The sequence below is a fragment of the Nannobrachium achirus genome (genome assembly GCF_963921795.1).
Source record: "Nannobrachium achirus genome assembly, chromosome: 1".
NCBI lineage: Eukaryota > Metazoa > Chordata > Actinopteri > Myctophiformes > Myctophidae > Nannobrachium > Nannobrachium achirus.
Window position 1 is genome coordinate 1,294,942 of NC_137810.1, and position 14,203 is coordinate 1,309,144.

The window sequence follows — 14,203 nt, forward strand, 5'->3', positions numbered from 1 at the left end:
GGTAGCGTCCACGTCGTAGTGCAGCTTGCGGATCACTCCGTCGTAGCGGCTGGTGATGGTCACTGAGGCCTTGTCACTCTGCACCTCACAGATACTGTCAAACTGAGACACCTTGTCTCCTTCTTTAACATACCTGAGAGAGAGAGAGAGAGAGAGAGAGAGAGAGAGAGAGAGAGAGAGAGACATAGAGACACAGAGAGAGAGAGAGAGACAGAGAGAGAGAGAGAGAGAGAGAGAGAGAGAGAGAGAGAGAGAGACACACACACAGAGAGAGAGAGAGAGAGAGAGAGAGAGAGAGAGAGAGAGACACACACACAGAGAGAGAGAGAGAGAGAGAGAGAGAGAGAGAGAGAGAGAGAGAGAGAGAGAGAGAGAGAGAATGTCAAAATTAGAGATGGAGCTCGTTAATTTATATTGATAATGAGCACCTTATCCATCCTGCTTATTGAGCCAGGCTTGTATCAGCCCACTGTTAAGCTTGTTCTAATATTTTCTGGAAAGATGTGAGACGACAAATTCTGAACATGTTTTTCATTTGTCCAGTTGTTGTGACTGTGAGTTTGTGGCTGACCACCATCTATGAAGATGACAAAAGTAACACATATTACTAAGATCACTAAAACAATCATTCATTATTGTGCAATAAGTGTTAAATGACTTCCATATATGATGGATAGTACTCTAATAATGATAACAAGCTTATTGATACCGGGTACTCAATAAATGTGTTATGGGGTTATGGACTACCCTTGTTAAGGGCTCCACCCCTAGTCAAAATGAGACACCTAGTCCCCTAATTTAACGTGTTTACTGCCATGGACATTCTGTAGATTGAGGAGAGAGTTACATTAAGGCCAGGGTCATACTGTAGATTGAGGTCATATACTGTAGATTGAGGACAGAGCTTTAGCCTCCCTGCAGGGTCCACTGTTGGCCACCAGAGGGTGCTGTTCACCAAGCCATGCAGTCAGACTGGTGTGTGAGACTACAGGTTTTGGCAATGATCCAACTTTACATGGGAATCCAAACTGGATTTTTTCATCCTGATTCTATGACCTCAAGGTGCACCATCGATGGGCAGATTTGATCAAACATTTTTATTCTATAATTTTTCAAAAGTAATTAAAAACCTGGCTGAGAGGGATAAATAAATAACAGGCATCTGGACACACTAATAAATAATCCCTGTGAAAATACTATATTTTATAAAGGCATACATCATGGACATGCAGGCCGATTTAATGTTATACGTGACAATGACAAGCAATTAAAATCTAGCAATATAGAAACAATCTAACATGTTAGGAGCTTAATGATTCACCCAATTAAATCATAGACGGTAAAAAATATGGACGGTGGGAACCCATTGGTTTCTATGCTGCTTTTCTTGCCCTTGTATGGGTGTCACCATCATTGTTTTAATGTGGGTACCAGGAATGCTATTGGCTGCCAACGGTCACATGGTGCAACCGCAGGGATACATGGGAGAATGTCTTAAGCTTGCCGAAAATAAAGCACACGAAGAAGAATCATCACAAGCCCCTCCTACAGCATACCCTGCTTTAACATTTATTATGACATAAATTGGTCCATATTTTCACAAAACGCATATCATGGTGATTGAAACGAGGCTTTAAACTAGCGACAGGAACCCTACAGTATTTATGACAATGTTTATTAATTTAAGTTAAGAAAAGGGGGAAATGAATGGAATCCTATGGAGAACATGTTGCTTCTGGTACCAGAACAGCGCAACTAGCAGCCAATCATAGGACCTTTCAGTTCCGTGTTTGCTTCATTTTAAATCCGGATAACTGGACTCCTGATTTAAACAAGGCCAAGATGAGATCAGACTGCTGATCTGACTCAGATTTACAGAGCATTTTCGGGTGTTGGGACCGCAGCACCACTGATTAAATCTTGTTATGGACCCTGGGTCTCTAAACATATACAGCAACTACTGTACACTACTGTACCCTACTGTACACTACTGTACACTACTGTACCCTACTGTACACTACTGTACACTACTGTACCCTACTGTACACTACTGTACACTACTGTACCCTACTGTACACTACTGTACACTACTGTACCCTACTGTACCCTACTGTACACTACTCTGGAGTTGATGATAAAACCCAACACTCCACACAGGTGGAGTGCAACTATCATTCTCACTCTGTGGATGTATTTTTACCACCGGGAGATCAGAGTTAGAACCTTTCCCTCATACAAAATAATAACAGATTTACAAGCTTGCAGCGCCGCACTCAAGTCAACACCAGCCTGTCTTCATCCTTAAATGCTTTTAATTCATTCTTCAACTGCATCCAGATGATGACCAAACCTTAACCTTATATGAGATACTTCAATGGTTTCCTATGGAAATAAGCCTGTCTTTTCTAGGATCTCCTTTTAGTAGACCTTGTACCAGTGAACTGTACCGTCATGAAACTGTACCTTTTCCTATGCAAACTGACAATAAAGTCTTCAATCAATCAATCAATCAATCAATCAATCAATCAAACCACCTTGCCAGGCTAGTCGTTAACGTGGCAGGCTGTGAGCCATGGGGAATTAGGATTGCTTTATTTTAGTGTAATAATAATTATAATAACAATAATAATAATAATAATAATAGTGCACACATCGTGAACTGCACACGTTGTTAATGAGTTCAATTCATCTCTTACTGCAGCTTCTCAAAGCTTTCAGCTACAGAACCAAAAGAGAGATTAGACGTTTGCTCAGGACCCAAACTAGTGAAAACACCAGATCTACAAGCACTCTGCTCTTCTCAGATGGGATGCTATCAGATGTGTACGTACCACTCTTTGACCGTCACCTCCATGATTCCCTCTCCGATGTCCGACAACTTGAACTGAAGGATGGGTCCATGACACCCTGGAACATGAATATATACATAATATTATACATGACACCCTGGAACATGAATATATACTAGTGTTGCCCGATCCCGATCACGTGATCGGATCGGCCGCCGATATGGTCATTTTTATAAGATCGGAGATCGGGAAAAAAATATTGGGAAAAAAAGTTTTTTATTTTTTTTTTATATTTTCTGGGAGTAGTGAAAGTTACAGGTAAGGTGAATGCGATATGAAACGTAAGCTTACCATAATCACAGTAATCCTTAAAGGAGTAGTTCACCACTTTTCAACCTGTCTTCATATAATAGGTCCTCACTAATGTTCATGATAAAATATCACAATTTTTTTCTACTCAGTCCAAGTCTCCTAGGAGAGCTGTGGGAAGTTCAGAATCCATCGTCTTGTGACATCATCATTTTCCCAAAAAAAAAATTAATCAATATTTTTGAAAAAAATATTTAGATTTTTATTATCGCGAGAATGGCTTCCGCTTTAAAATTGCAACTTTTCAGGAATAGAAAGCATGACGTTTCTATAAGCTGGATTGGCAATCGATGATGTCACAAGACGGTGGGTTTCTGACCTGCCCACAGCCCTCCTCTGAGAAAAAAATAAAAAAATAAATAAAAAATCACACTCGTGTGAACTGAGCGGTGGTGTGTGTGTGTGTGTGTGTGTGTGTGTGTGTGTGTGTGTGTGTGTGTGTGTGTGTGTGTGTGTGTGTGCAACAGCGCCCCTCCCTTAACATGTGTGGTCAGAAAAGGTTACTGCAGGCTACAGACAGACAGACAGACACGGAGACAGACAGACAGACAGACCCACACACACGGCCACGTATAGGAGCGTTGTGACCACCGCTCAAAAAGCTATTTTTGAGTGAGGACCAATTATATGAACATAGGTTGAAAAGTGGTGGAGTGCCCCTTTAATCATTTTCAATCATATTCAAGGGCTTTTGGAGAAATGAGACGGACACAGTGCCCTGCAGAGGGAAGGTGATTGTGTCAGACTCTGTGTCCAGCTGGCAGCTGATGCCAATAAGTAGTAATGGCTCCTTGTTAATGGATCAAAGGAAGGCAATTATGTCTCTCTGCACTGTCAACTAGCTGCTACAGATGCATACTTTTCAAGCAGACTGGTTAATTGGTTCTTAACTTATTTTGTTTCAACTTTAAAAGTGGCCAATGTTTTACCAGTTTTTATATAGTTTGTTGATTATTTTTGATGCTGTAATGGTCTATTTTATTTTATTTTTTGAGGTATTAAACAGGTTTTAAAAGTCCTTAACACATCTACTGCCTCTTAATCTGAAGGTTGCTTGTTGCCTTGGTGCCACGTCGTTTCCTCCGTCGGCCGCCGCTATTATTTTGAAGGGCCGGAAGGGGGTTGTTTTTGTTTTTTTGGATTATCACTTGACGGCAACGATTACGTCATCTAGTCACATGACAGTGTGGGACAAGAAGAGGCAAGATGGCTGCGCCCTGCCTTGTGCCTTGTTTACATTTAGATCTGCTGCAAAATGTCTCAAAATGGCTATTTTGTTTAAATGAAGTTTCTTTATGGGCCTCTCCATTGACTTAACATTGAGGAGCTTCACTTCGCGTGCACGCCCAACGTGCGTTGTAAACAAATCGCCGACATTACCGATGCGAGCGGGACCGGAGCGACATTAAGTAAGTAATAATATCTTTACTGTATATACAGTAAGATTCACAGTCCTCACCGTCAACGGCGCCATGGTATTAACCCTTTCAATGACAATCCTCACCGTCAACGGCGGCAGAACAGTTAAATCGTGACTTCACTGCCAAATTTCAAAGGCTACACCAAAGGTCCGCTGCACAATGCTTGAGAAACACTGCAGTAGTAGGCCTATATCACTATACACTACTCATAAGCTTTGTTTTTAATTTGTTGATTCAGTGCTGCACTAAGTGATAGAATGAATAGAATTTTTTTTTCTTAATGCCTTGCCAAAAGATCGGATCGGGAAAGATCGGGATCGAATCGGAAGCAATAATAATTGATCGGTATCGGATCAGGAGCAAAAAAAACGTGATCGGGGCATCCCTAATATATACATAATATTATTATTACTGAAGGATGGGACCATGACACCCTGGAACATGTATACATAATATTATACATGACACCCTGGAACATGAATATATACATAATATTATTATTACTGAAGGATGGGACCATGACTCCCTGGAACATGTATAGATACATATTAACTCTTTTACCGCTTCGGACGTTCCCGTTCGCCCCAATTTTGACCCCAGCTCGTTGCCAATACGAACGCTGGTTCTTTTACTTACTTTTGATGACTGTAAGCTGATAACTGGTGTTCGCCACCGTGTTCAGTAAAAACATCTCCCGTAATGCTGCTCTAAAATTTCCACCGCACGTAAACAATAATGGAGTCCCAAATCACTTCCTGGCTGTTTTCTGTGGATCTGATCTAGAAATGCATTTCTATGCTCTGAATGGACGGCAAGCGGAGTGGCCCAATTCACATTCATTCAAGTACACATATAATACGTCCAATGAAAAAGAAATCATTTGAAAATAATCAATCGATCTTTTTCTATAACGTCGCAAAGGTAAGCTGCTTTTTGCTGACACCAGCCTTAATAAATAAATAATACATCTGGCAGTAGAACTGTTAATGATTTGTCTGATCTGGCAGTAGAACTGTTAATACGGTATCTTACTGTATGAGGTATGAACCAGTCTGGCTGCACACACAGGAGGCAGGAAGGAATGACTGAGGACTGATTTGTTGTTCCTGAAGATCTGGGCTCTGAAACACCTGCGTCTGTACTGGTGGGACATCTGTAAACAATAACAATATGTTACTGTACTGTAAACAATAACAATATGTTACTGTACTGGTGGGACAACTGTAAACAAATAAACCAGTAAGACTCCCTAATCGGGAGATAAGCGACCGTCACATCGCATACAGAATCTTTAGAAGGCAACGGTAGCCAATCAGAAGGGAATATGGGAAATGGGACAGATCCATGTTGATGACATGACTTTAGAGATACTGGGGGCGCCCGCTGGCCTGGTGGTCAAGGCGCATACCACATACTAGGCTATGATGCCTTCTGGCGTCGCCGGTTCGATTCCCGATCCGGGCGACCTTTGCCACATGTCATTCCCCATCTTTCTCCCCATTTCCTGTCAGTCTACTGTCCTATTGAATAAAGGCATAAAAAAACCAAAAACAAATCTTTTTAAAAAAATGACTTTAGAGATACTGTGTGCCGGGCTTCAACTATCAATCATGTATCGGTCGGTCTCGGGCTGACGTTCCAAATTTGGGGCCCGATTAAAGCTCTAGCAGTCTGGGAGATACAGTAAGTGGGTTGTTGCTGTAAGTCTAATGATCATGACATCCTGATGTGAAAGAAAATAGTTACACAAATAAGGTTGTTACGTATTATGGCAAAGTTCCTGAAAGGAAAATACAGTTCTTCTAAGTTGACGTATGGACAATCAAAATGTGGTGGACCAGATTTCAATGCCCCGGTTATGTGCTAGTGCAGGGGTCTTCAATGTTTTCAGGCCAAGGACCCCTCAGTTGAGAGAGAGATGAAGCAGGGACCCCTTAGTTGAGAGAGAGATGAAGCAGGGACCCCTCAGTTGAGAGAGAGATGAAGCAGGGACCCCTTAGTTGAGAGAGAGATGAAGCAGGGACCCCTTAGTTGAGAGAGAGATGAAGCAGGGACCCCTTAGTTGAGACAGAGATGAAGCAGGGACCCCTTAGTTGAGAGAGAGATGAAGCAGGGACCCCTCAGTTGAGAGAGAGATGAAGCAGGGACCCCTTAGTTGAGAGAGAGATGAAGCAGGGACCCCTTAGTTGAGAGAGAGATGAAGCAGGGACCCCTTAGTTGAGAGAGAGATGAAGCAGGGACCCCTCAGTTGAGAGAGAGATGAAGCAGGGACCCCTTAGTTGAGAGAGAGATGAAGCAGGGACCCCTTAGTTGAGAGAGAGATGAAGCAGGGACCCCTTAGTTGAGAGAGAGATGAAGCAGGGACCCCTTAGTTGAGAGAGAGATGAAGCAGGGACCCCCACAACCTGTTCATAGATTCCATATAGTTTCATTGTTTGACAGCACAATCATCAGTGTATTTTGGATTCATGTAAATTTGTGTTTTCAGATATTTAACCACTTGAACCGTCAATACTTAATAAACTTTACCTTTCACTCTGTACTTAGTCTGCTCTTTTTCCCCTCTACACCAAAGCTCTTTACCGAAAATAGCTGATCTACAAGCTCACAACGCGGCGCATCGCGACATGTTGTGAGCTTGTAGATCTGCAATCTCGTTCGAAAATAAATTATATGAACATTTTCAAACATGGAAACGATTAAGACAAAACAATTGTGATTAGACGATTATGAAGTACAGTAATCATGACAGGCTTCCTTTAGACTTGACCTTCATCAGGTTAGGGAACATGGAGTGGATGACTGATCTGCATAACAGGGTTCTCACACACAAAACCTTTCCAGAATATTTAACCCAATTTCCAGGACTATATAACAATAATTCAGCTCAATAACAGGTCGCTTACTCCTATGTGCAATGCCCAAAGACAGGTAGTGTATGCCAGTGGTTCTCAACCCTTTCAGGCCGTGACCCCCGAAATAATCATATTTTAACTGGGGACCCCCCAACCTGACGAGCACTAAAGGTGGTTGCACACTGCTGCGTTTTTCGTTGCGAAATGCGTTTTTCAGGGCAAGGAGAGAGAGAGAGATAGAGAGAGCAAGGGACCGAGTGGTGCGCGAAACGGGCGGCAGTGTGCAAACGTGACTGACATAACGTGAGGTTGATTTTTTTATTTGCGTGCTCCGAAATTCAGTCCGATATTCGGCCCGAAAAATGCAGCAGTGTGCAACCAGCTTAAGAGTTGAGGAATCTTGTATAACACTGTTCTATTGTGAAAATAGCCGATCTACATGCTCACAACGCCTCCCAATTCTGCCTCTAATATTTGACAATTTGGCCCGTGTTTAATTTGTCATTTCAGAGGCATTAACAAAATCAATAACCAAAGACAATGCATAGCTATTGTGTTCCAGGACCTTCCAGGACCCTTGATAAATTCGAAAACTTTTCCAGTACTGGAAAAATATTTTTCCAATTTCAAAATAACCCTGACATAAACATCATAACATAATGATACTGTATAAACATTATAACATAATGATACTGTATAAACATTATAACATAACGATACTGTATAAACATTATAACATAATGATACTGTATAAACATTATAACATAATGATACTGTATAAACATTATAACATAATGATACTGTATAAACATTATAACATAATGATACTGTATAAACATTATAACATAATGATACTGTATAAACATTATAACATAATGATACTGTATAAACATTATAACATAATGATACTGTATAAACATTATAACATAATGATACTGTATAAACATTATAACATAATGATACTGTATAAACATTATAACATAATGATACTGTATAAACATTATAACATAATGATACAGGATACTGTGACCTTCCCTTCCATCCTTGCTGATACCTTCCTATCACAAATCAAGGGCTGCCACAAATATTACATAATCGTCTTCTAATCGCGATTGTTTTTCATAATCGTTTCCATGTTGAAAAATATTCATATATATATATATATATATATATATATATATATATATATATATATATATTTTTTTTTTTTTTTTTTTTAAGTATAAAATATTGGAAATAGCAGATCTACAAGCTCACGACGCGTTGTGAGCTTGTAGATCGGCTATTTCCACTATTAAGGTTCTTTTTCAAGTATAAAGTTGTCAAATATGTCAGTCATTTCTTTGTATATTTAGGTTATGTGTCATATCTGCCATGTGCAACTTCAAAGCCTAAAAACAAACAGAAATGTAATTATCAACGACAAGAGCACAATTAAATCGTTAATCGCAATTATTTGAGTGACAATTAATTGTCATGTAAAATGTCATAATGGTGACAGCCTATCACACATCACTCTGACCCTCTCCTCCAGTCTGCTAACTGTGGGGGAATAAGACTGATCTATGGCTGCTGATCTGGGATAAATGACATGTTAGGTCAAATCACAGCCATTCTATAGGACTAACACAACCCTACATACATACAGTACTAATGTATAGGTCTGTAACTCTGTCAGATCACAGCCATTGATTCTACACATACATACACGGTACTATATGTACACCTATGTATAGGTCTGTGTACACATGGAACCAAATGGACCCTAAAGGTATCAAATGCAGCTCAGTGGAATAATGCATGTCCAACTGAGAAGGTCCTTGACATTAAACCCATTAATATTAATCAGTGATATAACATAACAGCTTCCTACACCAATGCACAGAAACCATTCCATGTCATTCCATATCATTCATATCCATGCCAACCTGTCCTCTGCTGTGCCAACACCACACTGGCATCACCATGCCAACACTGTCTACTTATAACCATGATTAAACCTTATTAAACATGATTAAACACTTATAAACATCATTAAACATCATTAAACACATTAAATAAACATACCAGTCTAGTGACCAGGCTCAGAGAACATCTGCTCACCGCCGCCATCTTGGCTCCCCTTCTCCTCACACTCTGAAGTCACACACACGCCTCTGGCAGCAGCCAATCAGAGAGCGCTCCCGCTGCTTCTTCTTCTGCGTTTCCGGTGAGCGGCGGAAGCAGTTCCGCCTCCAGGCATGGGGAAGAATTTTGCCTTGACTGTGACTGTAAGGCACTTTGGTGTCAAAGATTACAAATATGATGTTTTAATAATATAGATGTATGTTAATTATGGTTTGTTTTATGTGTATTTCATGCTTATATATTTTTATTCATTTACGATCAGGGAATCTGGTCGTTGGTTTTGGGTTTCCTGTAAAAGAAAAAGCTACATTTAAAAAAAAGTAGCCTATTAATGATTGTTATTTTTATTTTATTTTTTGTTATATTATATAGGCTACATAAATTAGGCCTACAGTGTTCTATTCAATGTTATATGAGATACATAAAGTGGTTCCTCAGTGTAAATAAGCCAAAAAGCTTACTAGGATCTCCTTTTACTTGACCTCATGAAACTCTACTTTAGTTTTTTAGTTGTTTTTTTTTTCCTATGCAAACTGACAATAAACTTCAATCAATCAATCTATGTGTGCGTGAAAATAACTCACAGCAATTTGCTTTGACATTGTTGTTACTTGTTATTATTATTATTATTAATCCAGATATTCACAACTTCTTGAGTAGCAGCAGGAACTGTATTCCAATGCAGTGCACCTACCCCTCCGCTAGGTGGCTCTGTTTACCAAGACTAAAGGCATCTCTGAACCACAAGACAAACTGGAAGCAGGGCACTTCATATAGTCAGTGGATATCTTAAAAAGTCCTGGAATAAATTCACTTCATATAGTCAGGGGATATCTTAAAAAGTCCTGGAATAAATAATTATTTCTTCGCCAATGTGTTTGTAAAGTAACCTGACTTTCGCCAGATAGTTGCAGCAGTGCGTAACGCTCTGCCTTACATCTGGGCTCTCTCGGGCAGACTCGATGTAAGGGGCGGGCAATTTTTTGAATTTCTGTAGCAGGTGATTGGATGTGGCCGTTTCTATCACAGTCTGGGAGTGCCAACTCCAACCACTCATATTGGCCTCATGCATGACGTTGCACCCAGAATCCGCCTCCTGGGTTTCCATGTGGTCTGCAATCAGACTCTATTGGCTCAGAGCCGCTCAGAGCCCGCCCATAGCTGCCGCTGATTGGTCCGGCCCGGGACTTTACGAGTGTTATCAACTTGGGGTAAAGGCGGCTCCCACAAAACTGTGAAAAGTGATCACTAAACCATAATTGTATGGGGGCTGTTTTCACCAACACATTGGTGAAGACAATTTTTGGTAAGGAATTTATTCCAGGATTTGTTCCTGAAGATATCCCCTGACTAATAGCACAGGTCTCCGCCAGGTCAGCTAGGTTATTGTGGCCTCCTGGTGGCGCTGTAATAGGCTAATGTGAAAATGTCTTCTCTGGCCTTTCACTGCAATCAGCACTTCATTCATTATTTGAAGCATTTTGTTACAACAAGCTACTGGTGGCCAATGTGAAAAGGGTGGCCTTGACTTAGTGGGAATGAAATCACAAGCTGTGTTCATGATTTGAGGCATTTTGTTGAAGACTGACCAATCCTGCAAACTTTGGAAGCCAATCTTAGTCAATCAGGATAGATAGAGATAGGGATACTGTGTACCGATTTGCATTTCTTTTTTTTTTCTTTTTTTTTTATCAAATCTGAAGGAGTAATCAAAAAAAAGTGTTTTACATAAATCGGCCTCCTGGTGCAAGGCAGATGTGAAAAATGCAGGCAAAGGTTTTTCCTTGGCCTCTAGGAAGTGCACATACAAAGCTTTACACTGATCGGTGGAGTTAAAGATAAAAACATGAATCGTCATTTCTTCCTCTGCCTAGTGGGAACGTGCATGTCTAAATCCATTGCATGCTGTGTTCATGATTTGAGGCGCAATCTAAAGGTCCCCGGTTTGATTCCCAGCTCCTCCTGGCTCCAGGTTGAAGTGTCCTTGAGCAAGACACTGAACCACTAACGTGTGTCTGTGCGTGTGTGCACGTATGTGTGTGTGTGTGTGTGTAACGGAAGTGATCCGAATGTCCCCACCTGGGTTTGTACCCAGGTCTCCCACACGAAAGTCCAATATCTTAACCACTAGACCAAAGAGACATCTTTTTGGTCTGGGGGAGATACTAGACTTTTGAGTCTTCAAGGCTGGGGCTGCGACTCTCTCCGTCACATATGTGTGTCTGTGCGTGTGTACACGTGTGTACGTGTGCGTGTGTACACGTGTGTACACGTGTGTACGTGTGCGTGTGTACACGTGTGTACGTGTGCGTGTGTACAGTATGTGTCAGGGACGAGCAGAGCAGAGAATGTTGGAGGCAGGGGCAGAAATGTCTAAAATGGCCTTTTGGTGGAAATATTGAAAATAGCAGACCTCCAAACTCACAACGCGTCGCAGTCGGCTATTTTCGATGCTTGATTTTTACCCCATTTCTTGATTTAAACATAAGACACTGCATTCAAGTTCAGGAGAGTTTGGACAAGGCAATTCTCTTGAATGCTGCCTTCAGGTATGGCATGGAAAGAGGACATTTGCATTTCTTTCACCATAGTGAAAACTGCATTCATCGTCAGGAGAGGACACTTTTTACATAGGAATAAAAGGGCAGGGGTACAAGCCCCCATTGATGTCTATGTGTGCATGTGCCTGTTATGTGTGTGTGTGTGTGTGTGTGTGTGTGTGTGTGTGTGTGTGTGTGTGTGTGTGTGTGTGTGTGTGTGTGTGTGTGTGTGTGTGTGTGTAATAAGGTGTTTAGTTTGAACTCCCAGAGAGACTACTGTAGGCTATATTGTCCTCAATGACCTCAGCCAATCCTGGCACGGCATGTAGAACCATGTGACACACACACACACACACACACACACACACACACACACACACACACACACACACACACACACACACACACACACACACACACACACACACAGCTGGGTTCCTGGTGACTCCAGTCTAAAGTTAGAACTTGCTGGGGTTAGGGTTACAGTCACAGAGACACACACACACACACACACACACACACACTGATAACACAACAAACTGACACACACTCATAACACACACTGACATGCCTGACTCATTTACAACACACTAAACAACAACACTGAACTATGTCACACTGACTGACTATCTAACAACACACTGCCATGTGTGTGTGTGTGTGTGTGTGTGTGGAGGGGACACGTTTACATTGAATGGAGTTGATCTGCAGTGAGACACCAGAGGTGAGTGGAATCTATTTACCATTCATTTCAGGGTCTTCAGTGTAGAAACCATCAGCTGACAGAGAGAGAGAGAGATGAAGCAGGGAACACATTGTTGTAGAATGGAACTGCGTTACAGATTAATCCTGTTCATAGATCTCAGATGGTTTCATAAACTCTTGTGTCTCTGCCACACACACACATGCACACACGCACAATATTTCAATCCAATTCAATTCAATTCAATTCAAAGGGCTTTATTGCCATGAGAAAACACACTTTTATATTGCCAAAGCATAGTATACACAATACAATAAAAATACAATACAATCTGAACAACATGTGTATATTGTGAAAGGACTGTAACAGTCTTCATGTATGAAGGTTACATGCAGGCAGAGCAGGGATATACTGTAGCCTATACAACCATCAGTAGTCTTTAAGGTGGTTGGGTTCCATTTGATATCCTTCTCCTATCACAGCAGCTCACATCTTACTGCTGTGTTTGCACATTGATGTCCTTCACCAGGCACACACGTTGTCAGTTAGTGGAAGTCACAGGACTTTGAGGGTTTCAGCAGTTAAATGTCTGAAACAAACAGACAACATGAATTGACACAACGCTGATGACAGTTGCACACAAACCCCTTGAAGCGTCCTGATATAGACTTTATATTTAGGAACTTTCTGCTAGCCTGCTGAGTGTGGCTAGAGACAGCTGACACACACACACACACACACACACACACACACACACACACACACACACACACACACACACACACACACACAAGAATGTGACATACACCAGGCAGCATGTTGTTGTTCTAGAGTCTAGACAGATGCTCTAGGTTCATTGTTTAGCTGCTAAACTATGTATAACTTAATGTGTAGCATTATGGTGGTGTAATCACAGATAATAAACTAAACTATGTATAACTTAATGTGTCAGAGTGGTGGTGAGGTCAGAGATAACAAAGGCATCCGTATAGATAAGAGCTGCACTCTGCTTACTGTGTGCTACTGTGTAGACCTCTCATATTATACATCTACTATTAGGCATTTTTCTTAGAGCCGCATCCCACTTCCACGCCCATTTCGCCTCCACTTCAACTCATAGCTAGAGCAGATGTCGGTAGAGTGTAGGGAATAAAACCGCCCATAACTCTATCATTGGCCCCCCGTTGCCATGGTGACCGCCGTCCATTGGCTCGTATTCCCAGCTATGGGACCGGCGGATCCAATTTCAACCGAGGGGGGCGTAGCCAGAACACAGACACACACACACACACACACACACACACACACACACACACACACACACACACACACACACACAAATAGCTAATAGTTAGCTCACAACTTTCCACTTTTCTCTTTCACCTCAATCGCAGTAACA

General features: G+C 41.3%; 2 protein-coding genes across 2 annotated transcripts in view; both read right to left on the bottom strand.

Moving 5' to 3' along the window:
• Window positions 1–9,556, bottom strand: part of dbt (dihydrolipoamide branched chain transacylase E2) — a 33,895-nt gene extending 24,339 nt beyond the window's left edge. Inside the window, 4 exon segments of the mRNA XM_080736642.1 lie at window positions 1–133; window positions 2,832–2,907; window positions 5,612–5,732; window positions 9,502–9,556. Of these exon segments, the coding sequence (XP_080592768.1) occupies window positions 1–133; window positions 2,832–2,907; window positions 5,612–5,732; window positions 9,502–9,546 (375 nt within the window). The 5' untranslated portion in view covers window positions 9,547–9,556.
• tmem259 (transmembrane protein 259) overlaps window positions 1–14,203 on the bottom strand; it is a 354,282-nt gene that overhangs the window by 240,354 nt on the left and 99,725 nt on the right. The window lies entirely within an intron of this gene.